The following is a 26,541-nucleotide window of genomic DNA, read 5'->3' as shown; positions in this document are numbered from 1 at the left end:
ATCTTATCGAGCAATATGATAAGTTGGAATGTGTCATCTATTGAGTTCCTGCTTGGTTATTTCATGAATATGAAGTTATCCAAAGTGGAGAAGTTCCTCTTGAATCCATTTTGTTCTTTTGCCGCCAGACTTCCATGTATCCTGTATGCTATTACTGCCATGAATATTTCTTATATACTCCATAGAAGACTTATAGGTCGGTGATTTTTCAATTCCTTCATATCACCTTCATGAAAAGAAATATGAAATTCACTTCCAGCCATCCTTCGAGGATCTTGAATAGACTTGTGAATATTCCTATTACAGCTTCTTCTCTTGCCTTGAATTCTTCTAGAATTTGATATTCTATCGGGGCCATTGCTTTTTCTTCCTTAGTATGCTCAATGGCGCGCCTCACTTCATTTTCTAGAATCGGTGAACATTCTTCATTTGTAGGTAGATTCTCTTCTCGTTCATACGTGACCCGTCTCAAATTACTCTTATCCACTGAAGTCGATTAATAGAATTCCTCGTGGAATTTACAATCAACATAGTATATATTGTAATCTACATGAATAAAGTACTCAATCAATCAAATCCATACCTTCTAAACACACCTCTACCTGTGTTTCTTAACATTTTTGCGTTCATGTCTCCTATCACTATATTGTATTGTTGCGGGTTTCTACACTAATAAAACACTTGAGGCGATTCATACTGATTAGCTTTATCACTCATAACACAATAACACACGGGATTAAGACTAAACAAAACTATAAACAGGAGAACTATCTAATGAATCACATTGAAAGTTCTGGGAGACATTTGCCATTGGTCGACAGCTCTGTGCGCTGAGACGTGAACACCCAGGAATGATCTAGAAGCCCCCTGCCTTCGCTGTGTTGCTTACCAGAAGGTTCAAGGAAGCGTTTGCCTTTGGTCGACAACTCTGCACAAAAAACCGAAACACACTGGAAGATTCCAGAAACCCCTCGCCTCTGCCGCCCCTCCAAAGGCCTCATCTATAACATTATTTATATATGGAATTTCTGTTTCCAGACTATTCAGTTTTTCCAGTTTCGCTATAATTTTGTCCGATTTTCCTTCCATTTCCTATCTTGTATATGTTTAAGACGATTCTCTCCTTTATTATATTCAAGATCAGCAAGTTTCAGAAGAATACACAAAACTTGAGCTCCGAATAATCATTGAAAGAACGATTTCAGGCTTCTCCAGCAACAGTATCAAGGTTGGGAATCATTTACGTCCAAGAAAATTGTATCAATTGGAAATATTTGGTGAAGTCATGGCTCCAGTCTCTGCCTGAAGAGTTTTCTGTAATAACAGTGGAAATTGGTGACTACTTCTATTCGATCATTGATTCATGTCATGAATTTATGAAAAATAACTGTCGAACGGTCATAGATGCTGGACTCTCCAACAGTGTGAAGTATGCATGATTCATATTTTTAAACTATCAATTTCTCTTAGCTGATTATATTCATCTCTCCATGTAGAGATGAGTTAAGAAAGTCTACAAAAACTTCACGAAGGTTGTAAAAATTGCAATTTTCCATGTAATTTATCAATAATTTCTATAAATTTATCACCTCATATTGAAATAAATTAAAATCTGGAACCAATGTAATAAATTATCATCCATTGTAGGTTTTCACTTGATTATTAACTCATTGAATATTTTGAGTTTAGTTACGAATTACTCAATTATTTAAGGTTATGATTGATCATTACAAGCACAATATTTAATAATAAACTACAATGTTATCTTCCTTGTATTATATATCATGATTCAATAAAATCAAATTCAGAATAATTAACATATTGAAACAATTACAAATGAGCTTGAAAAATGAAAAGTATATTAATTCAACATTTTAATTCAATAAAGAATTTCAAATCGATATTTTTTTCCAGAACAATGCTGTCACTAGTATACATTTTCATGACAGAGGCATTCAAAGAGAACACTTCTGAGGACATGAAACATGTCTCGCTTTGGATTCAAGCTTCGTTTATTTTGTCAGTAATTTGGGGGCTGGCTGGTAAGTTGGATCAGGATTCAAGAGAAAAGTTCGATATTTTCTTCAAAGAATTGTGGAAAGAAGGATTGACCAAAGATAGTGAATCAGCAATCAAGACTGATCTGTACATTCCATCCGAGGGGATCATGCATGACCATTTCTTCCATTTCAAGGGTAAAGGCCAATGGAAGTACTGGCCTGACCTTCTCAGGCATATCAAAATTGACGAAATGGATAATGTTCTACAAACCCTGATTCCAACTGTTGATAGTTGCAAGTGAGTTACTTCATTATACTAGTTTTAAACTCGATGGATTTTGCTCTGTCTGTGGTTTTGTATGGATGTATGTATGCTTGTGAGGCATTTTTGGCCACATGCGTCAATAGGTTTTAATGAAACATGGTATGAATGTTCCTTCTTTGAATATACAATGGACCGTGTAAGGATTTGTTTTAATTTTAAATTTTAAGTCTGTGCTTCAGATTTCAGAAACTCTTTACTGCTGAGATTTTCCGAAGTTTTCCAATTTGGATACTAACAAGCTATCAAGTTATAAGAGAAAAATTCTGAGGATTGAAAAACTGTTTTCAGTTATTACTTTTGAGATATGAGCGACTCAAGTGAAATTTCTTCAACAGATCATTCCATATTCAATTTGGTAACAGATGAATTCATTAAATTTGAATGATACAGTCTTCATGTTATTTTTTTAAATATTACATGCATATAACATAATATAAAGAGTAAAATTAAAGTTTTTAACTTAGTCGGGCGGTCACGTTTGACCGCCGAGCTCGGCAACCATACTAGTATCTCAAACGGGGCAGCTCTAGCCCATTCACTTACTTATTAATTTGAGAAAAAATTATCCAATGTTGTCAATTTTTGTATTGTAGCATATGATTTATGCATGAATGTAGTTACCAGTGATAATATGTTTTTAATTTTAGGGATGAAAATAAGGGTTGTATTCAACCCTTAAAAATTCAGTTTTCATTATTTTTTCTGGCAAATATTATAGTCATATGGTACTGGATATCAGTAAAAATATTATAAAAATCCCAGGATAAAAGTTAGGATGATTTTCACCCTTTAAAAATTTCAGTTTTTATTTCTGCAGAATTATGATTCATAAATGTTATTAGATTAATAGTAAAAGTATTGAAAATAGAATAAAAAATACCAGACATGGGATATAATTATACAAATCTTACTCTTAATTGCAATAAGGGGGGAGAATATCTGTCAATCCTCTCCCTTTTCAGAATAAGCTGCATTGAAATCAGAAAGAAGTGGAACTGTTTGATTTCCCATTTTATATTTACTGTATCAGTTTATTTTAAAAAACTGGCATATGTTGGAGTAAGATAGTAATTATAATAGTGTATAATAACAAAATAACAGAGCTGGGCAGCACGCCAATACCGGTTCCTAATCAAAACAAACAAGCAGAGTGATCTTAGAGTTAGAGAGATGTAGAAACATAAAGTGCTTGAAATCCCTAGATTAATGTAGAGTGGTTTTGTGTTTCCAAGTATGTGCTGCTACCTTCTGGAGAATATTAACACTAATAGTGTATTCAGAGATACACAGCAAGTGTGAAACGTCAATGTAAACGGATAACAGTACTATGACGAACTGAGCTCATCACGAAAAGGCTAGACAGGAAATAATGCCCAGTGATGCGAAAAGCGACCGCCCACCCAGCTGATTGTGTGTCCTAATTGGTTGCGCGTTCTGGGTTTCTAGTCTTATAAGGGGCTGAGATTATCATTGTGACAAAAGCTTCTCCACTTCACATTGTAATGAAGAATTTTCATTTCCGATAGGAAGTAGTTCTGTGGATATGACATTTTAAAAATGGGTCCATCAATTTCTGAAACAATGAAAAATGGAACACCTAATATTTTGTATTCTGTAATATTATGTCATGTTCTATCAGAGATAACTTCATTTATATGTTATATTGTCTATTGTATTATATGTCTATATTTTTATATTGTATGTTTTTTCATCTATCACTTCAGTTATATATATATAACAGATATTTGTATCTTCATCAGATATTTGTACTTCATTGAGCGTCATATCAAGCATAATTTGCCCATGCTACTTGCTGGTCCTCCGTGCACAGGGAAGAGCCTTTTCATAAAGGATTTCATGATGAAAAACTTACCATTTGATAAATACATTCCTGCACTGATGTCATTCACCACGAATACTTCAGCAAGATTAACACAGGTACTATGAATGCTCACCTTATTTTCAGATAGAATTTTTCTTTCAATAGACTAGTTTTTTTCAGTAGAATAAGAGTTTCTAATTGACATAGCATAATTTCATATAAAAAGAATAAGAGAATACATGATATTGAAATATTGGACCAGCTATTATGTATGTATGATGAATAAGTGAGTAAACCTGCACCATTTGTGACGAATCATTATTCAATTATTATAGGCCTAGGTGATTTATGTGATTTATTGAGAAATTCCTTTTTAATAAAAATCTCTACATTCCACTTCATTGAGAACATTTTGAAATTTCCAAGAGAAAAAACATCATGATCAAATAATAAATTTGATAGATATGAATTAATTAATTTTGTATTATACTAATCCCATTGATGGTGACCATCTCGTCAGCTTCGGCTGGAGAGTGAGGTCCAGGGTAAGGTCCAATCTCTGTCCAGTCAATATATTCTTGAGACAGGAGGAGTAAAGTGAAAAATACACTGTAATAATACTGCTGGTTAGTGTGGAGACTAGAAAGCTCCACCACTATGGTTGCTCAGTATCTTCTCTTCCAGTCAGCACAAATTGGATCCCTGCTGATCCGACTTATATTAGTCATTATAATAGAATAAATATAATTTTCAATATTGAATCATATTTTATAATGGGATTATTATATCGGTTTCCAATATCAACAGTTCAGTCAAAAGGTTCAGTCTCTCCATAGTATATCTGTTATGTTAAGAGCTCATAGTGATTTTATATTGGAGTTAAAGAAATGTTAGGATCAGTCAAGCTCTGCTTTCTAGATCAAAATGACATGACTGCTTAGTTAACATGAAATTGACTTGGAATTTTCAAAACGACTGTTAAAACTTTTCGAGAAACTAGCTTTGTTTGATTTATTATAATCAATCTCTAGTGAACTTAACGCTTCTATATCAAGCAGACAAATATTTTATAGTGTGAGAGAATCCATAATATGCTTGGCCGTTCGTTGGCCTAACAATGATGAGCTTTGTTATTGGTCGAGACAAGCCACTTTCAAATTGTTCCAGTTATTGGACAATGACAAGAAAACGCAAGACATTGTTAAACAGCAACAAATCAAGAAATACTCTGTAATCAACGAACTCAGAAAGAAAAGATCAGTGAACAAGAGAAAAATATTCTATTCCAGTTCCAGCAAATACGAGAATAAATTATGATATGTAAGTGAGCTCGCACACCTGTTCAACATGCTAGGTACATGCGGCTAGGTACGACATCAGTACACGGCCACACCTTTGTCCTATCAAGAACAGTCAGCTGCTTCAATAAGAAGTGCATGTCGTGTTTGCCATAACTTGATGAAAAGCAAAGGCTTTTTTAATATTTCACGGATATAAACAGATACTGCTTTTGGAGGAGAAGGAATCCACCACCTCATAATCAATCAATGAATAATTATGTCTCAAAATGACAAAATATTTCAACTTTATGCTCTATCAAGATCGTTGAAAAACAGCATAGTCATATTTTAAGCGTTTAAATATGTGAACTCACATTCGGGAGGAAAGTTGCTTGTTGCTGTGGTGGCTAAGCCTGCTAAGACCAAACATGCAAAAACAGCTGCATTCTCACGTGAAAAACAGCTACTGCCAAATTGCGGGTGACATTTCTTCTTTTTTCCCTAACTCTAGTGCCTCACAGCGACCAGTCTAGCTCGGACCATCTTCTCCTGTCGCCAGTCAATCTCACTCAAATTTTTGCCTCTCTCCAATCCTGCTTTTTCATATAATATACAGTTCAATAGTTATTTTCTTAGTCTATATTATGTAAATTCATCTATAACTTTGCTGTATTGTAAGCTATTGTATATAAGTGTATAAGTCAGTATATATTGTAATCTACATAAATAAAGTACTCAATCAATCAATCAATCCTGCTGCCATAACACTGTCAAGAAAGCTCTTGGATGACCTCTACCTCTTCTTCCTTCAGGGATGGCCTCCATTATGGCTCCGTGAGCTTGAAGTGCACCGAAAAAGTTTGAAAAAAATTGACAATAAACTACGAATTTTGTGTCGGAAGAATATCCAAGAATTAGATTTTGTACAGGCACCGTTTTTTTTTTTTAAACGCAATTGAAGTCGCGGTCAAGGTCATTTTACAATGCCAATTTCCCTATGCTGGAAGTGTGAGCTTGTAGTGCACATGTCAGAGAAAATCCGAAAGAAATTGACAGTAAACTACGAATTTTGTGTCTGAATATGCAAAATTGAATTTTGTACAAGCAAGTAGATGACACTTACGGTTTTTGATTATTTTTTTCTCGAGATATCTCCCCCTCACCACTCCTCACGCACTCATGGTATGTACCCCGCTCCTTCCGCACCACTACCGCTCCTGCCGCACCACCACCTCTTCTCACCCTTCAAACCAGAAGAAGAAGAAGAAGAAGAAGAAGAAGAAGAAGAAGAAGAAGAAGAAGAAGAAGAAGAAGAAGAAGAAGAAGAAGAAGAAGAAGAAGAAGAAGAAGAAGAAGAAGAAGAAGAAGAATAAGAAGAAGAAGAAGAAAGAAGAAGAAGAAGAAGAAGAAGAAGAAAGAAGAAGAAGAAGAAGAAGAAGAAGAAGAAGAAGAAGAAGAGAAGAAGAAGAAGAAGAAGTCATGTACTATTTCATTAATTTATAGATAGTCACACTCTATTTCATTTATAGATAATCATGCTCTATTTCAATGTGTCTACTGCTGACAGATTAAAGTGAATCAACCTTGGAAGTCAACCTTGGAAGGAGAAGAAGGAGTAGAAGAAGAAGGGAAAGGGAGAAAAAGAAGAAGAATGAGTGAAAGGATTGGAAGGGAGAAAGAAGAAGAAGAAGACGAAGAAGTAGAAGAAGGAGGAAGAAGAAGAAGAAGAATAAGAATAAGGAAGAGAATTGGAGAAGTCACACTCTATTTCCTAGTGCCAGTCAACCTTGGCAAGGCTGACTCCTTCTCTGGTCATGCTATATTCTGATGAGAAACTGAATCATCTTAGTGACAGATTTTTTCTAAATGAAATAACAGAACTGGGGATGTCTGTTACTGCCAGATTTAACTGAATAATCCTTCCTCTCTATACTATGACTTGTCATTCTATCAAATGCTTAGTGAGTATGCTCCAACAATTCAAGTTATACTGACAGAATAGACTGAATCAATCTCAGCCTATGCTATAGCTTCAGTCATAAACACATGTAATCAACCTTTTAAGCTCCAGACGTTCTTCTCTCTGTCTCTGTTATCATCCTTTCCTTCTCATTCCAGCAGCCTCTTCCACACTCGTCTATAACTGAAAGAAAGACTGGAGATTCAATTCAATTCAATTCTTCTTGTTTCATTTAAAAACATGCAATGTACAGAATATTGGGAAAATTTGGTGTGATTATTCACAATAGCTATCACAACTGATGGAATGTATGATCAGATAATAATACAAAGTACATTATTCACAACATGTGATCTTACTCTAACTATGCTATGTACATTATTTGTGAGGAATGTGGTAAAGTTTTTAAAAGATCAGTCATAAGAAAAAACCATGAAAATGAATGCAATGAAAATTTAGAAGCCACACAGACATTCAGGTACTTCACCAATTTATACAATTTGCTGGACCACCAAAGAAACTTGTAATTCAGAAACTATATCATCAAAACACCTGAGAGTTCAACCAAAATTATATGCATTGCTTGCAATGCAAGCCTCCTTGGAGGGTGTTAATGAATATGAGACTTTATTCGGCATGATGTCAATCTTTTTTCTACAATATGCAAAAGATAAGATAACTACATTGAAGATGTCATCGGCTTTGAAAGGTGCAGTGAAGTTTAACATACTAGTTGATTGTAGAATAAAGTAGATTGTAGAATGATATAAATCAATTGAATAGAAAGATGAATGTAACATTTAAAACAAAAGATTATCCCAAATTTGCAGATAGCAATATACTGTAGATGAAATTTCAATGTTAGAATTTAATAAATATTGAATACTAAGTTGAGTGAAGTGCAACTGAAAAAGGTAGATGTCATCTCCTTGCTGTTGATGGGCTTAGATTATGCATCAACGAGTGAATGCTGGTAGTACTTATGTACCACTTCCTCAAGTGATCAACAACAGGAAAGCATATATCAATGTCCAGAATTCTGATAATAGATGCAGCTGAACATGGACTTGAAGCGAAGCTATTGCACAGTGGACACTATCAAAAGATCTTACAAGTGCTTAGCAAAGACAATTACAATGGAGTGAAACAAAAAATATCAGGAACCAGTGGTTCTGATGTAGCTAAAATGCATGGTATTACACACACGTTTGGAAGCTTCAATCTATAACTACAGCTTAGCAAATAGAGACAACAGCAAAAACTTTAAGCATATTCGGCATAGCTTGTTACTTTTGAATGATAGTGGGAATTATTTTCAAAATGCTTAAATTTATTCTGTGTGCTTGGCTAAAATGTGCTCAAAACTGACAGATAATCTAGAAAATAGTTGTTGTTCACTGTATAATGATGTGTACTGTAATGTTTACTGAGGTAATAGCAATATTGAGAAATTGACTGGAGTGCTCCCCACCCACTCAGAGCAGAGAAATAAAATAATTTCTTATGTTATTTCTGCATTCAGTTTCAATTCACTACCTATGAATTATGTAGAATTGCTACAAGAATGATATCAGTTTCTCACAAAATTTGTTACTGATGAGACATATTCCTCCAAGTCAACCACAGTTTTTTCTACCATATTCAAAGTTGTTAACCCAGATGAGTTGAGTCTTGTAGAAACAGGTAACTTGATAGCCTACCACAAGTCTTAAGAAAACGAGCAAACATAACCTGTAAGCTTCTTTCATACGCTGTTAAATAGATACAGCCCTTGTCTCCTATCACAGTGTTATCAGCCAAGAATCGTAAGCTGGAACTAGATGGAATTGATCAAAAACGGAGGAAAATTGAGCTTTTAGGAGCCACACAGTCATTTAGGGAGCAGCATAAGCAGCTGGCAGAATTTGAGAAAGAAATACAAAATTTTAAAGAGAAACTTGAAGCACTCACATTGACTGAATTTTGATCAAAGTGACTTGTGATTGCATTTACTATGAATAATTCTCAAATGTAGGTCAACTGGGGGAGAAAGATGGTTTGAAAAAACGTTCACTTTATGAAGCCTTAGCATGAAAAATGTTTTTATCGAAGTATACAAAGCTATAATGAACATAGATTTTCTATCACTCAAGTTTCTGTCACAAGCATGGAGGACTGTGCCTTTCATGAAAACGTGTAACACTATAATAACATCTCAATGCTGGAAATCAAAAGTAAAGTGGAAGAATAAGAACCTTCATTGTCCAAGTGATTCACTCAAACAAATTAAATCACAATTAGCGCTCTAGTTATTGATATTGGTAAGATACTCACCGCTTGAGTAAACTTAACACTTTGCTTCAAGCAATAGGAGATTGTTGGAATGAATTTTTTGTTGTCAGGATCCTTTGTTGAACAATGAATATTGCTGATGTCTAGGGATTTTGTTAGTTTGATATATGAGGTGACTTCTATGTCTAGTTAGACATACATTTTTTCAACATAAATTAGATTACAGTAGAAATACATAGATGATACTATTCAGTTCAATGGTGCTATTTTCATCACTCTCCATAGCAACTATGCAATGAATACCTTTTTTCATCTCACTACTATTACCTCACACTCAAAGTTAGAGTAAGAGTGAAAAGTCGAGAGTGAAAAAAACACTATAATAGCTAAGAATCAAGATTTCCTTACTAACATTACATTTTAATCGAATCAAACATGCCAACTTCTTTACATAAATATTCTACATGACTACTCCAGATCAGCTTACATTCCAACATGATATCTGATAATTTCATTGGCTTTAGCTGGTGTACAATAATTTGAACTATTACGAAAAGTGAAAATTATATTCTCACCCTCATCAAGTGTCAGATAATCCAATCCATACTACTCTTTACTATGCTTGTGTAGAAGATTGGAGAAGGAGAAGGAACAGAATTGCTCAATCAAACAGTATATGAACGAGATATTTCACAGTTTTGGAAGCATTGTATGTGTCAAATAGTTGGAGGAGGAAGAATTTGAGAAGCCAAACATAGATTTGAATTATAAAATAAGAATCAAGCTAGGTGTTTTGAAAAAGATTCATACATAAGGAGAGATTTACTTTCTATATCTGATATGCTTTTGATGTATGTATAATCAATCATCTTATAATGTGAAATTGAGAGTTATTTCTCAAAGTCACCTATTTAGAAATAGACTTAAGTAGTAGGCAATTGCAGATTGGGGAGGGGGTTATAAATGGAGTTTTTCCGCGCGAAGCATGGGGTTTGGAGCCCCCTTGGGGAGGCTTAAGCTCCGCCCTCTAATTTAAATACTGCTCCGTGATTGGTGCTTTAAATCTGCAATTGCATACTACTGACACAGCATTGCTAACAGTTAACAGTGCTACACTTTAAACTGGAGTTAACACTTATAGATGTCAGAGTGTCTACATTTGTCATTGTAAGAGATGACTCATGAAAACATGGAAGAAATTATTGCAAAAGCATTGTGCAATTGGTACAGTTTGCTCTCACTCTCTCACCCCTACATTGTACAATATTTTGATGAACAAACGATAATTTTTCTGTAACAAATTTTTAAAATTGAATTTTATAATATTGATACCAACTGATAATATTCATTGGACAGAATTCCACGTGACAAGGCTTCCTGCTGATATGGGTTAGAATCATTTTTTGCAAATCGCCGATGGCACAAATCCTTGCATGTCTGGTGAAAATAGGCTAGTGCACTCACGTTTTCCACGAGATCAATAAATGAATCTCAACGATCAATCCACCCACCCCTCTCATGGTTACATTATGTGTTAGAGCATGAAAACACACAATTTGGACTAGCATGCACTTCTCTTTGCATTATCAGAATCTGACCAATGACTAATAAAAATCTCACAAAATGCAGAGTGTACTGTTCCACTCTTGCCAGTGTAGTAGAAGCCATGTGCAGCAAGATTCTCTGCAGAAAGTGATTGCGAAGTCATATTTCATTTTTGGATGATTTCAGTCTTCGAAGTTCGTAATCCCCCCACACATGTGATTGATCCAGGCATCACTGTAGAAAACCTGTCACAATCACTGTTATTGCAGTTTTGGATAGCTCTCGAGCTCTTCTCAGGAGTGAAGATGATAAACTTTTCTCAGCTGAACTTATGCTTTCCTCTACCTCTATTGGTTATAAGCTAATGTGATCTGCTGCGTTTGAATTCAGTCTCGCAAGGTCTTCGTTCTGTTACCATCTCTAAATCTAAAAAACAATTGATTATGTGAAGAAAACAACATAATCACAGGGTATGAGAAGCAGGACAATGTTTATTACTGCATAACCAGCACAATGCTATTACTGTATAACCAGGACAAAGTTAATTACTGATTAACTAGTACTAAGTTTATTACTGAATAACTAATACAGAAAAATGAGAGAGGAATGGTAAATCAGGAACAAAGAAATGTGTGTGTAAGTGGAAACAGATTAAAATAGATCTGTCTGATTATTTTCAGTTTGAAACTTACATGTACCTATGCTTGACAGCTGACTCCTCCAAGACATGTGTTTCCTTCTATGCCTATAATGATATGACTCAGGAATGCACTCTCATTTGTTGTGAAAAAAAATGATTTTTAATGAAAGATTACAGAAATCTTGTCATGAAAAAATATGATGCATAACATTAAGGTATCATTTCTGATCATGAGAGAAAACGAATATTTTGTGTAGATCACTAATTTCAAATTAGAAATACTTACCAACATCGTGGGGCGAGAGTGTGTGTTATTTTTACTCACAGCATATGCACATAACATGCTCAAAAATGCACTATCTCACTCACTCAACCTAAAACAGAGAAAGAGAGAAACGAACATCTTTATAAGTGAGATGCATAGCTCTGTGCAGTATCATTCAGACATCTAGCACTTTGAGTTGTTTCATCACAATCATGATTGCAACTTTCCTTCTCTGACAAATCGAGAGCTCTGCTCATCGTGGGGTAGTCTCATCGATCATTAGGAAGCAGTCAGGAGAGTTAGAGAGGAGGAGGAGGGGTAGGAGGATGAGGTGCACACGAAATCAAAGGTGAGTTATTTCAAATATTATTATCATTATTATTATTATTATCATTATCATTTCATTCATCACATGACAAGTGAGTGTTTATTGCAGTCAAAGTCGGCCTTTGGCAAGAATTTGGTGCATTACTAAACTGAAATGTTCAAAAATGATCTCACAATGGATGCTGGGCTGAGAACAACTGCTTTTTCCATGGCATTTTTTGCACTTTTCGATATTCCCATCTGACAAAGATTTGCTGACACTTTTCTAGTTACAACTCCAACCGTGGAGATGATGACAGGAACAATTGTGACCTTCTCTTGCATCCAGACATCCTTGATCTCAGCAACCAAGGGAAGGTACTTGGAGACCTTTTCATTATAATACTGGTCCAAGTTGTGGCAGCATGGTATGCCAACATCTATTGGTGTTGTTTCCTTGGCTACCTCATCCATGAGGATGATATCTGGCCTATTATGAGCAACTGTTCTGTCTGTCAGCAACGGCCGATCCCAATATAACTTTTGTGTCTCATTCTTCAAGACTGGAGATGGCTTGTACAAGTAGTAGGGCAGCTTCTGATTGATGATTTGGTACTTCAGAGCGAGGTCCTGATGTATGATCCCAGCTACTGCATTGTGGCACTTTAAATAGTCAGTAGCTGCCAGTGATTGACATGCAGACATGATGTGCTAAATAGTCTCAGGTGCCAAGCCACAACGTCTGCATGAATCATGATTTATAGGCAGCTTCATTATATGCCTTTGATATTTTTTTTTGCAATTACTTGATCCTTTATTGCCACCAAGAATGCTTCTGTTTCAATAAACAGGTCCCTGTGACAAAGCCATGCATTGGAAGCCTCCTCATCAACTCCAGGCTGAGATAAGGCAAATGCATGTCTTCCATGAAGCTGCTTCGACTTCCATTGCTCCAGAATCTCACTCTCATGCTGTCTGTTGGTTTTAAAGTCCGCAGTAGGCAGCTCAGAAAGATTAAGTGGAGTGTACCCTTTATCAGCTTTTCTTACAACTGCATACAAGCCACCCTCCTTCTCAATGAAGTATGTCTTCATGCTTCTGATTTGTCTCTCACAAGCCCATTTTATATCAATTAGCCCGCGCCCACCTTTCTTTCTTGGCAATATGAGCCTCTCTATACAGGCCTTGGGGTGATGAGCTCTGAACTTAGTGAGGAGCACTCTTGTTGATCTCATAAGATCTTCCAAATCAGTTGCAGTCCAACAAACAACACTAAATGAGTGAGTCAGCACAGGTATTGCATAAGTGTTGATGGCCTTGAACATATTATTGCCATTTCTGCTCATCAGCAAGCAGTCTCTCCCGACTCAAGTATGACTGCACTTCATCTGTTATACATGCAGTGAGAACCTTGTATAGTGTACATAGGCAAGTGATTGGCCTATATTGGGAGGGGTTATGAGTTCTACCATTTTTAGGAAGCAAGTATGTCACTCCTTTGGTGAGAAATTGTGGAACTCTGTTGGGACTCTCAAGAAATAAGGAAAAGTGACTTGCTATGATTTGATGGTAGATTGGAAGCCTTTTCAACCAAAAATTGTGGAGTTTGTCTGGTCCAGGCGCAGACCAGTTGCTGGTTTTTGAGATTGCAATTCTAACTTCAGCTGTTCCAATCAATATTCTCGGCATTTGTTGAGCTCCAGCTCAACTGTATATTTTTCATTCTGAGTCCATACAGCATTTTGATTATGATACCTGCCACCCGCCCACAAACCTCTTCAGTACTTCTCAACCTCACTCAGCTGTGGATGCTCTCCTCCATCTTCAACCTGTTTTCCACTTAGGCCCCTGTAGAATATCTTCTCACTTTTTTGAAACTCATAATTATCCTCCTTCCTTCTCAATGATATTCTGTAACGTCTCAGCCTATTAGCCTTAACAGCCAGCTTCTGAGTGAGGGTATCTAGCATCTCTTGAGGGGTTCTATTCAATGGATTCCTGTTGGTGTGATGTGATGCTTCTCTTCTCAATTGTTGGTAAGCATGAACAACCTTTCTTGATCTATTACCTATCATGTATTGAGTAAGTTGTCCTATTTTCTTCCTGAGCATATCAACCTGTCTACAGAGTCTGTCTTCCCAAGGTGGTATACTTTTCTTCCTGAGTACTCTTTGTGCACCAGATACATCAATTCCAATTGCTCTCACAATTGCCACAACTGAGTAGTACATGAATGAATGAAGTTCATCAAATGTCAATTTATCCAAATCAATGATTCCAGGTATCAACTCATTCATATTCTGGCAAGCCAATTACAGGTTTCTTGAGGGATGTACCCGAGGTATTGCTGGCCTACTTGGATGATCTGTCCCATCAAACTCAGAAAGTGCTCTCCTAAACTCAATTTCCTCCCTCAACTCCTGATCAGGACCCTCCACTGCACCAACCTCATTGAGTGGAACTGGGTGAGCAATTTCTGGCAAGAGGACAGGAATCTCTCCATGATTGATATCATTGTTCAGAATTCCCACTTCAGGAATGACCTCATTCAAGTTGAAAGCTTCTCTTTCCTCCCCTGCTATCTCTACAGCCACCTGTTCTTTTATCTTCGCCAAACGTACACCAGATATCAACTTATTCATGACAATAACCCTTCGCTGATCTGCCACTCTCTGCTCTGTTACTGTCATCTCGGGAAATCGTTCAGAAAAAGCAGTATGCAGCTCTCGACGATATATATTAACTGACTCTAATCTTGTTATTTTGTAGTAGGCATGCATGATGAAGGTATTCATTTCTTGTGTCCACTTCATGCACTGCCTAGGCAGACCTGCTCTAGTGGTCCTCTGTAGATCAGGGGAAACATTTTGAGCAGGTTGTGTATTGACAGGTCCAGGTCCTATTTCATTGTTAGGTTGCCTCCTTGTGGTTCCGGCTGGGGGACAGGCGCCACTTGGTTCACCTACATCATCACCCACAGGCTGTGTATAACGACGGTTTCGAACAGGGACAGCCCTCAGCCCCGTACCACCCCGAATGCTATTCCTTGTATCTCTAGGAGCGATGCTATCTCAGAGAACGTGAGATGCTAACACACGCCTCCGGTATGCTCAGTTGATGCTTGAGGTACTCTTATATATCTTCTGAGCACCCTAATACCGGGGATGCAACGATCTTAGTTGCCAACCAGTCTACATCAACTACTTGCTAGGTTACCCCGGGGGATCACCACACCCCAAACAGAACTCTGTCCCCTGCAGGTTCATTATTATTATTATTATTATTATTATTATTATTATTATTATTATTTTTATTATTTTAAACTTGTATGTGGACTGATAATTTGAATCTTTATAAAACTATTATATGAAATTTATAAACTATTATTAAATCTATTTATTATACTTATGGAAAACTAATTTTCATTAGATAAAATCTGTTCACACTACAAGAATTTGCTTATTTGGAATAAATGTGCTAGTTCTATGTTGTGATATGAAATCAAGGAATATAACATTCGAATTCATCTGATCATACATACCATTTTGCTATTAAATAGTGGAATATGACCTTCAAATTGATTTGATCATATATATTATTTTGCTATTAAATAGTGGAATTTAAACTTCAAATTGGAGTGATGTATACTATTATTTGAATTGTGCTAGGGAAATTACTGAATCTTTTAGTATAATAGTTATTTGTTGCAATTCACATTACAAGAGCTTGCTTATTAATTTGATGTCTGCACTTGATGGAACTATTATTTGATCACTGTTGGATTCTGCAATATGGAGCAAGAAATATTACTTATTCAAATTATTTGAATTAATCAATTATTACTCACTTTGAGATTCTGTAGAGAATGTGCTGCTAATCTGTTAATACTGACAGATTAGAGTGAATCAATATCAGCCTATGCGATAGCTTCAGTCATAGAGAGAAGCAATCTCAACGAATAAAACTACAACTATATATAAAAAAACTCTTTTTTGGCATGTGCTGAAGGTCTATTACTCTTTAATCTGCTCTCTCCCACCCTCCCTCTCCCTCTCTCTTGGTTATGTCAAGAGAGTAAACGTGTGTCAGCTCCGTCTTCTAATACGGTTCAACAGTTCAATTAACTACAAATTACACATCAAATTATTGAGTTTCTTGAGCTAAATTCAATAGTGGAATTATATTTTTGATTGACTCACACTCTTTTTATTTATCTTGAAAATACATTGCCAATTCTTCAATATACCTTCTCGCCTGTAAAAGTGTAAATCCACCTAACGGTACACTATGGTTCAACCGAACAGAGGCACGCTGGAGAATGAGGTCAATGATTCAAAGCCAGGGCCTTCTCCAGCTATTCCTGGATTATTGTCAGAAGAGACCCTCCGCATTATTCAACAGGAAATCAAAGAATCTGTACAAAATGCTGTCTCAATGACTGTAAAGTCTATTTTCGAGAAACTTCAGGCATTGAAGGAGGAGAACAAGCAGCTGCATGATAGAATTCGTGAGCTGGAGGTGTCTTGTCACCTGAAGGGCAACGACCTCAAGCAATATGGGCGCCGACATTTAATACATATTCTCGGGATCCCAGAGAGCGACAAAGAAAACACAGACCTGCTGGTGCTTGATGTCTTAAAGAAGAACCTGGAAGTGCCCGTGACTCTGGTGGATGTCAAACGCTTGCATCTCATTGGAAGGTGTCAACCACCTCAACAAGGGCAAGCGAAACCTTAGGACCAACCCATCATAGTTCGAATCTGCAGCTACCGGACCAGGAAGATGATCTTTGATGCTAAGAGGAAGCTGAAGAGTTCCGGCGTCACCATTCATGAGGATCTGAATGTGGAGCATCTCAAGATCCTCAACGCTGTGGCTGACAATCATGGGCACAGGAATGTCTGGTCATCTGACAGGAGGATTAAGATCTTCATCAGCGAGGGAGGATCTAAAAGGGCCCACAAAGTTGAGAGGATGACCGACCTTCTCAAAATGGAGGTAAATTGAATCATTTCAGGACTCGATGACTAAGTTGTCCTTCACTACAATAATAGGAAATTCGTATTTAACATTATCTTAGACATTCATCACTAAAATATTACAGTACTCAATTCACTACTTTTATCGTTATTGCAACTCCCAATAGTAAATTATACTTCTAATACCATATAATATTTTTCATACTTCACTGTTCAATCCTATTTAAAACTAATATAGAATTATCTAGCACTTTCTCAAACATCTCCTCCATTTCTTTTTTTCTTTCTCATTTTGCTTCTCAATCTTATACTTATTATGGTTACTGGAATATTGTTGTGATTATTACAGTTATTTATTATAACTGTTGTGATTTTTGCAATGATGATTATTATTCTTTGTCTTCTTCTTCTTCTTCTTCTTCTCCTTTCCTCTTCCTTTTTCTTTTCTTCTTCTTCTTCTTTCCTTGATTAATTCAAGATCACAATACGATGTTCTATTTCTTATTCTATAGTTCAGTTTCATAAGTTCTTCTCAATTGTGCACATTCCTTCTTTCTCTTCTCTTCTTCTCTATTATTATTATTATTTTCCCTGTGATTCTTCCACTAGCTATCAAGCATGTTCAAATGTTTATTTCTCTCCCTATCTCCATTTCTCTTTCCACCTTTTTTCTATCTATCTGATCACTTCCTACTAATATCCATATTTGATATTTGATTCTTTCTCACATTGAATCATACTATTTCTTTCCCATTTTATGCAAATATTATCCATTATCAGTTGTATTATGTATCTTTTCTCAATTGATAACTCTCTTCAAAAATTTTTCGTTTTTCTGCTGGCTTTTTCTTCTCTTTTGCAGTTTTTACTGGATCCCATGTCGCTCTATCTCCACCTTGAACACAATCTTCCACTACTGGATTCCATCTCTCTCTATCTTCACTTGGACTTGGAATGGTTAGACCTAGAGGCAAATAAAAACTGGGTCAACGCTCCGAAGCCAGAGAGTTCCCCACCTATTTCTGAGTCCTCATTGTCTGAGGAGGCCCTTCTTATAATGCGACTGCAAATTGAAGAGTCCGTTCAAAATGCTGTCACAATGGCAATGAAGAACATTCTTGAAGAAGTCCAGGCACTGAAAGTTGAGAATCAATGGCTGCATGAAAAAATTTGGGAGCTTGAGGTGAATTCAGGCCCAGCCCATGGGTGGGCGGACCACCGGGCGGCTGCCCAGGGCAGCAGATTTTGGGGGCAGCAAATTTCAAGAAACAGAAAATTTAAAAATACAAATAAATAATGAATTCATAATATCAAATGTGAATAGTAGAATTATATAAGAAGCTTTTCCAACCTCGAGCTAATGAACAAATGAGTGGTCACAATGATCAACAATGTCCCAGGAACATATGAGTGGTCTAGCAAACATCAAATAGTTCAGTCCCCAGATCTTGAAGAATTGGTGAAGGAATTACCCCATGCAAAGTTCAGACGAGTTTAATTGAACAGGTGTGTTAAACAACTTATAGAAATTGTAGTTTCAATCACTTACCAAGTTAAGTAGGCCTAATACTCTGTTGCAGTCTACATCTTAATGCTGTCCAAAGGCTAAAAATAAACTTTCCAATGGTGCTATTTTTCAAAGTTTTTTGATTTGTATATTATCAAGCTATCAAAACGAAAATTTTTTCTTTGAAAAAATTTTTTTTCCGATAATTACTTTTTTTTGAGTTATGAGCGCCTGAAGTTTGAATCTTAGGGACAGAACATTTCAAATTCGGTATGAGATAAATCCATGAAATACAAACAATAAATTCTTCATGGTATTCTTGATTGAATAAAACAAACATTTTCTTAAAATATTAATTTTTGAGAAAGTTATTCAATTCACTGAAAATGACCAAAAATAATGTTTAGTTGAGTTTTTTTTAAATTGAATAAATTTTTCAAAAATTGATATTTTTTGAAATTTTTTCGTTATTTTCAATCAGTGATACCATGAAGAATTTATCCTTCGAATCTAATGAATTTATCTCTTACCGAATTTTAAATGTTCTGTCCCAAAAATTTAAACTTTAGGCGCTCATATCTCAAGAATTAATTATCAGGAAATAATTTTATCCAAGGAAACATTTTCGTTTTGATAGTGTGATAATATACAAATCGAAAAACTTTGAAAAATAGCACCATTGGAAAGTTTATTTTTAGCCTTTGCACAGCATCAAGATGTAGACTGCAACAGAGTATTAGGCCTACTTAACTTGGTAAGTGATTGAAACTACAATTTTTATAAGTTGTTTAACACACCTGTTCAATTAAACGCGTCTGACCTTTGCATGGGGTGAATCCTTCACCAATTCTTCAAGATCTGGGGACTGAACTATTTGATGTTTGCTAGACCACTCATAAGTTCCTGGGACATTGTTGAACATTGTTGACCACTCATTTGTTCATTAGCTCGAGGTTGAAAAAGCTTCTTATATAATTTTACTATTCACATTTGATATAATGAATTCATTATTTATTTGTATTTTTAAATTTTCCATTCCTTAAAATTTGCTGCCACCAAAATCTGCCGCCCTGGGCTTCCGCCCGGTCTGCCCACCCCTGGGGCCAGGCCTGCTCTATGCCACACCTTATCGAATGCTTGGGCAACATCCAGGAATACTGCACTACAATTTTTTTCTCTTCAAGAGCCATAAATTGGAAAAAAACTTTCCCGGGAAAACTTTTTCATTTTGATAGCTTGATGATATACGAATAGGAAAGCTTGGAAAAATATCACGAGTCGAAAGATCACTTTCAGCCTTCGCACAGCCTGTTTTCATATTGTGTACCTATTCCGAGCATAAAAATAGTTTAATCAGATATTTAGTTTTACTAGTCCAGTCACTATGATCATTGGTGCTTGCAATTTACATTGTGGTTCTGATTTTCTAATATATTATTTGGATACGTGAGAGAAGTCCAGAAACATATTCTTCAAGCGAAATTCCCTTGTGCTATATTCAGAGTTGCCCGAAAACCTCGTACTTTCAGTTCATTTTCCAGTTTTCAGCTATTTCCGCCAAAATCAGTGTAAGATCAAATTAGAGTAAGATCAAATTGAATAAAAATAGAATTGAATCTCTTCCATTAAGAGAAGTGAGAAAGATACTTAGAATGAGAGGGTTGAGTTGGTTAGAATGCATGCGAGCTTGAGTGCATAGAGTGAGATTTCAGAATCAGTCTTTTCTGTCAGTATTACTTGGATTAATATTACATTTTCACTTAGCATTGCTGCAATGACAAGTCATAGAGAGGAAGGATGATTCAGTTAAATCGGTCAGTTAGACATATGCCTCAGTTCTGTTATTTCCTTGAGAAAAAATCTGTCAGTTGGAAGATTCATTTCCCCATGCAAATAGTGTGTGTGATTAGAGAAGCATTCAGCATACCCGACTGCATGCATAACTTCTTCTCCTTCTTCTTCCTTTCCTTCTCCTACTTCTTCCTCTCTTTGAAAGCTATTGTATATGTTGGATTTTTTTCAATGTGATTATCATTTTACTTAAATCTGGCAGTTAGACACACTTCTTCTTCTCCATTACTCTACTTCTTCCCCTCTTTGAAAGTGACTAATTCTTCCTCTTCTTCTCCTCCTCCATTCCTCTCCTTCTTCTACATCCAAACTCGATTCACTTGAATCTGTCAGCAGTAGAGTCATTGAATTTCTTATTCTTGTTCATCTCCATTCTTCCACTTCCTTGGTCGTTCCACTTCAATCTGACAGTAGTAGACTCATTGAAATAGACTGTGACTATCTATAAATTGAATGGAGCATGACTAGAGAAAGAGATTCAGATTCAGATTCAGATTCCTTTATTCATGTGTTTGACAAAACATAATTCAACTTACGTTCTAGCATTAAAAATAAATACCTGTAGTGGTAAAATGACATGGTGAATCATATTAAACTGATGAGTTCTACAATAATATTGAGCAAGAATAATGATGAAAAATGCAAAAGTTAAGATACTACTGTAATGTTTTCACATGAAACGGTGAAGCTTGGACCTTAAGAAGTCCATTCTCAGAGAGGGTATCAAGGATACCCTCCCCTTCAGCACTTAACCGTGAAAAAAGGAAGTTGAAAATTCAAACGAAATATTATGTCTAAGCGAAAAAAATGGAGAAAAAAAATATCAATAAGTAAAAACCAATCCATAGAAATGATAAATCATTTAGTTAAATCAATTAACAGAAAAGTGTAAATAATAATAAGGGCAAAAAATTAAGAAAAAGTTAATTGGAAAATCAATATCATATGATAATTGGAATAATGAGAGAGTGAAATTTATTATTGGGAAAAAGATTTGTAGATTTAAATTCAAAGATAATGTTGATGACAAAGGGAAATTATTGTACAAAAGAGATTAGTTCATGTAAGTATCAAGATAATATGATTATGAAAGTTCATGGAGGAATTATGATAATTCTAATTGGGAATTATGAAGGGGAAATTAGTATACAAAAAAGAGGGGAAGGGATATAGAATGAGGTTGCTAAAATCCACTCAAGGAAGAGTTGGAATAAGAAACAATCTTAAATGTAGCCTATACACATTTTCATGCTAAATTTACATGAAAGAAATAAAAAAGAGAAAACCCATAAATTTTACTTTGGAGTGGAGGGAAATGATTAGAGAGGATAAGAATAGGTATTAAGGAAGGTTCAATTGAATGTCATGCTGCTCTAGGGTTGGACAGTCTCAGCCATTTTTTCTAAAAGATAATGTCTCAATGTATGGGTGAAGCCCGCTCAAGTAGTTATAAACTGACAGTTCAAACACACTTTTTTGCTCGAAATCCCCTCCCCCCTCTCGCCCATCGTCCATCCCATCTCCCCTTCCCCTCCCCCACAGGGTGGGGGTGTTCTAAAAATAGATTTCCCTTCCCCTTGACAAGTGGTGATGAGGGGGATGAAAAGAGAGAAAGATATATCTCTCTCTCTCTTTCTAAAAATAGATTTCCCCTTCCCCTTGCCCAGTGGTGATGAGGGGGATGAAAAGAGAGAAAGAGATATCTCTCTCTCAAATAGATTTCCCCTTCCCCTTGACCACTATTGATGAGGGGGATGAAGAAAGTGAGGGAAAAAATAATTTCCCTTTGAGGGGAAAAATTCCCTCTCTACATCTATACTGAAAGATTAAAGTGAATCCTTCTCTCTACATCTATTGCTATACTGACAGATCAGAGTGAATTGAGAAATTCCCTATCACTCTACATCTATTGCTATACTGACAGATTAAAGTGAATTGAGAAATTCCCTATCACTCTACATCTAATGCTATACTGGCAGATTAAAGTGAATTAAGAAATTCCCTCTCTCTCTCTCTCCACATCTAATGCTATACTGACAGATTAAAGTGAATCCATATCTCTACAGAGAGGTCAATGACTCTCTCTACATCTATTGCTTAATAATCTATTGCTATACTGTCAGATTAAAGTGAATCCTTATCTCCACAATAATCTAAGTTCTATAATATCCATATTATGCTTGGTTTCCAACTGACAATGAAGAGTTCAATCAAACTGTTTATGAATGTGTAAAAAATTGAGCTCTTTTGCTGTACAAACATCCCAGTCGTTATTGTTAAAGTTTTTTCTCCAACAATATGTAAGTATAATTGGAATGAGCTAGCATATCTAAAAATACTTACATATTCTCAGACCTATTTCACTCGGGGGAAATAATACTCAACGCCTATAGTTACCATGAAACTGTCTTGAGAATATACGATTCCCGCTCACATTCAATTCCCATGAACGAGAATTAAAACTTCTGATGTTATTCTCATTCAAATAAACTGAATATTCTTTCAGCAACTTAATAGTGTGTTTAAAGTCACCCTCACTATCAATATCGATAATTTTAAGGTGAATTTCGCCATTATCGGTAAATGTTACCTTTGTTACTATGAACCAATCATAAGGATAAAATTCAAAACCCCATTTGGCTAGTGGATTTGCTTCTACAGAGAACTCATTGAAACTTCTCCAATCGAAATAGTTAGACATCATGTGTGAACTTGTCGGCTCGAGTGTTTAGACTGAAGTGACGCGTGCGCGCGCCCACGCGTGTGCTATACTCCCCCTTGTTGAATGTTTCTCCAGACAAATGACACGTGCGCTATGCTGCTCCCTGTGAGGTCGATGTTTCCCCTTCCCAAATTCTATAGATAAGAGCGAGTTCATAACCCCTGCATCAAGAAAACCGTTACATTCAATCATAGACACATGAAAAAATGTATAGCCTGATTTATCATCTTGAAGTGACATGTGTTAGCAAGAAAACCGTTCAAGTTCACTCTGCTTCAAATTTCTCTCTCTCTCTCACATGCCAAGTGTTATCCTTTCACAAGATTTTATGTTTTCGGAGACAATACAACTTCTTCATACTGGGCTAAACCCATTTTGGTTGTGATAATTTCGGCTACCTGATTTTCTGAAAGGTTATGTTGCTTAGCTTCTATCCAATTCATATTAAAGCTCACGCGTGCATATCCGGGCACGATATCGTAAGCTACCCTATGGATGAATAAATTAGGATAATCTATGAATGCAGCCGAACATTGTAGTCTCATAACAGAGCCCACTTCTGAATTTTTAATTGCCTCAGCTATTTCATCATGAACGCTTTTCACAGCGACTTCCATCTCGTTTTTCATAATAAAATCTCCTATATCATTTTTAGTTGCATACTTTTCTGCAATTTGATTAATCAGAATAGCAATAGCATCTTTTGTGATGAATTGTTCAATACCATCCATAATATTAGCTTTTATTGCACTCACCATTTCAGATAATCGTTTTTCATACTCTTCCTTTGTTAATGAAGAACTAGTCAATTTCTGTAAAGTAGATTCCAAATATTGCTCATCAATTGGCGATGGGTGTGTTTCATTTACTTTAGTAAAAATTTTTGTACTAAGCTGTTTTAATTTAGTATTGAGGTAGTTTCTATCCAACAACTCCAAATTCTTAATTTTATCTGATATGGCTTTTAATTTCTCATCTAAATAACCTTTATCAACTTTATTGTTGTTAATACTGTCCAACTGGGATGAAAAGCTGTCTGTTAAAGTTTTCACTTCTCCTAGAGCAGATTCTAAAGTTAGAGTTCTCTCTGCAATAGCTTTATCAATATTAGCACTAAAATTTTGTAATGAACTCAGAATATGTTCTCTTTCAATTTTGCTCACACCGATATTCTTAGTATTTTCTGAAATGAGTTTGGTTATTTGCGAATCTAAATAAAATTTCACAGCTTCGCTGATTCCTTGTTGATTTATCGATTCGATTATTTTCTGTGTTATCGAGTCAATATCACACATAAGATTAGTGTTAGTAGGTGTATCAATCCGACCGAATCGATGCAGAGTCATCGTAACACTAAACAATTAGTTCTGCTCCTTTTAGCTCTTCAATTATAGAGGCGATCTCAACATCATGTCTAGTGTTGCCAGAAGCTTTTGAGGAATAGAGTAAATTCAATCTTCCTACTAATTCGTCAAAATTATCAAAGTATTGATAAATTCTATCATGAGAATTATTTTTTTCCAATTTCAATAGACCCCATCCCTTCTTCCTACTAATTTTTTTACTGGGAAATAACTTCCAAATCATTTGCGATTCAATTCCCTGATTTCATTTAACATAGCCTCTTCGATCTGAATGTATGGCTGTAAGTGTTAAGATTTTTTTATACTTATCCAGATCTCTCTGATTATAAAGATTCAAATTCGGTCTTGAACTGAATAATAACTCAAGTAGACCATTTGTTAAACAAAATCTCTCATTATGAATATCTATATAACCGTTATCGAATATTACTTGGCGATTTCCAATATAATACACATCATCTTTAGAATTGTATGAAATTCCATAACTAATTGAATTATTCAATTTTTCCACATAAAACGTTTTTAGATATTGACCCAACAGTTCATCGTTTTTACTAGAACCAAGTAAACTGTTTCCAAATTTAGTTGAGCTTAAAAGATTGCCTGTTGAACTCCCATAGCTTTTATCATAACTTGACTCCTCATCATCAATCTCCATACTCTCTTCTTCCTCTTTCACTTCTTCCTTTTCTGGTTTTACACCATGATTGGAGTGAAAACTAGATTTGTTTTTTCCCAGTTCAACTATGGGCTCTATATCTCCAATATAATACACGTTATCTTTAGAATCGTATGAAATTCCATAACTAATTGAATAATTCAATTTTTCAGCATTCAACCTTTTAACCTTTTTAGGTATTGTGCCAACACCTCATCGTTTTTACTAGAACCAAGTAAACTATTTTTAAATTTAGTTGAGCTTAAAAGATTCTCTGTTGAACTCCCATAGCTTTTATCATAACTTGACTTCCCCTCCTCATCCTCCTCATCATCAATCTCCATGCTCTCTTCTTCCTCTTTTACTTCTTCCTTTTTTGGTGTAAAACCATGATTAGAGTGGAAACTGGATTTGGTTTCTCCCAGTTCAATTATGGGCTCTATCAACGGTGAGAGCGTTTTCCTATTGTATTCCTCCGATCGTTTTTCAAAATTGAGTAAGCTTTTATGCTTGTCACTGATTACTTTTCTCAATTTCTCAATCTTATCGATTAAACCAACATTCTTTCCATACAGTTTTCTGCTGCATGTTTTAGACAACATGACTGCACAAAGAATTGATCTCTACTGAACGGTAAGAAACGTATCGAGCGAATCTCGGTACTTGCCATTATTAATTCCACACTTGGTCATAATAGTTACAAAATTATGAGGTTTACGATTCCAAACTTTATGGCAAAGTTTACTGAAATCTTTATAAGAAATATCTCCTCCAACATGATCTCTGTGAATTAATTTGAGACTCAATAAATCTATCTTGAAGATTATGATCATATTTGCATTGTCAGAAGTGAAATGTTTCTGTGTAGCTCCAAAACTCTGAATTAAATATGCCGTGTCAATATTACAATGTCGGCCCATAGTAAAATATTCTCTTATTTGAGGTACATGATTAAGTTGTATGTCGTCAAATATAACTAAAGAATATTCTGATATCTTGTTCGGATGAGGTATAGATTCAGTATTGTTGTTTATATGAAATTAAAT

General features: G+C 35.6%; 1 protein-coding gene across 1 annotated transcript in view; it reads left to right on the top strand.

Moving 5' to 3' along the window:
• LOC120354999 (dynein heavy chain 7, axonemal-like) overlaps positions 1-26,541 on the top strand; it is a 714,404-nt gene that overhangs the window by 127,261 nt on the left and 560,602 nt on the right. Inside the window, exons 9-11 of the mRNA XM_039443223.1 lie at positions 1,206-1,429; positions 1,915-2,298; positions 4,086-4,263. Of these exons, the coding sequence (XP_039299157.1) occupies positions 1,206-1,429; positions 1,915-2,298; positions 4,086-4,263 (786 nt within the window). The remainder of the gene's footprint in view (positions 1-1,205; positions 1,430-1,914; positions 2,299-4,085; positions 4,264-26,541) is intronic.

Source organism: Nilaparvata lugens, chromosome X (assembly GCF_014356525.2).
Source record: "Nilaparvata lugens isolate BPH chromosome X, ASM1435652v1, whole genome shotgun sequence".
In the NCBI taxonomy this organism is placed as follows: Eukaryota; Metazoa; Arthropoda; class Insecta; order Hemiptera; family Delphacidae; genus Nilaparvata; species Nilaparvata lugens.
The sequence above is the reverse complement of the archived record's forward strand: the minus strand, read 5'-3'. Positions and strand labels throughout refer to the sequence as shown.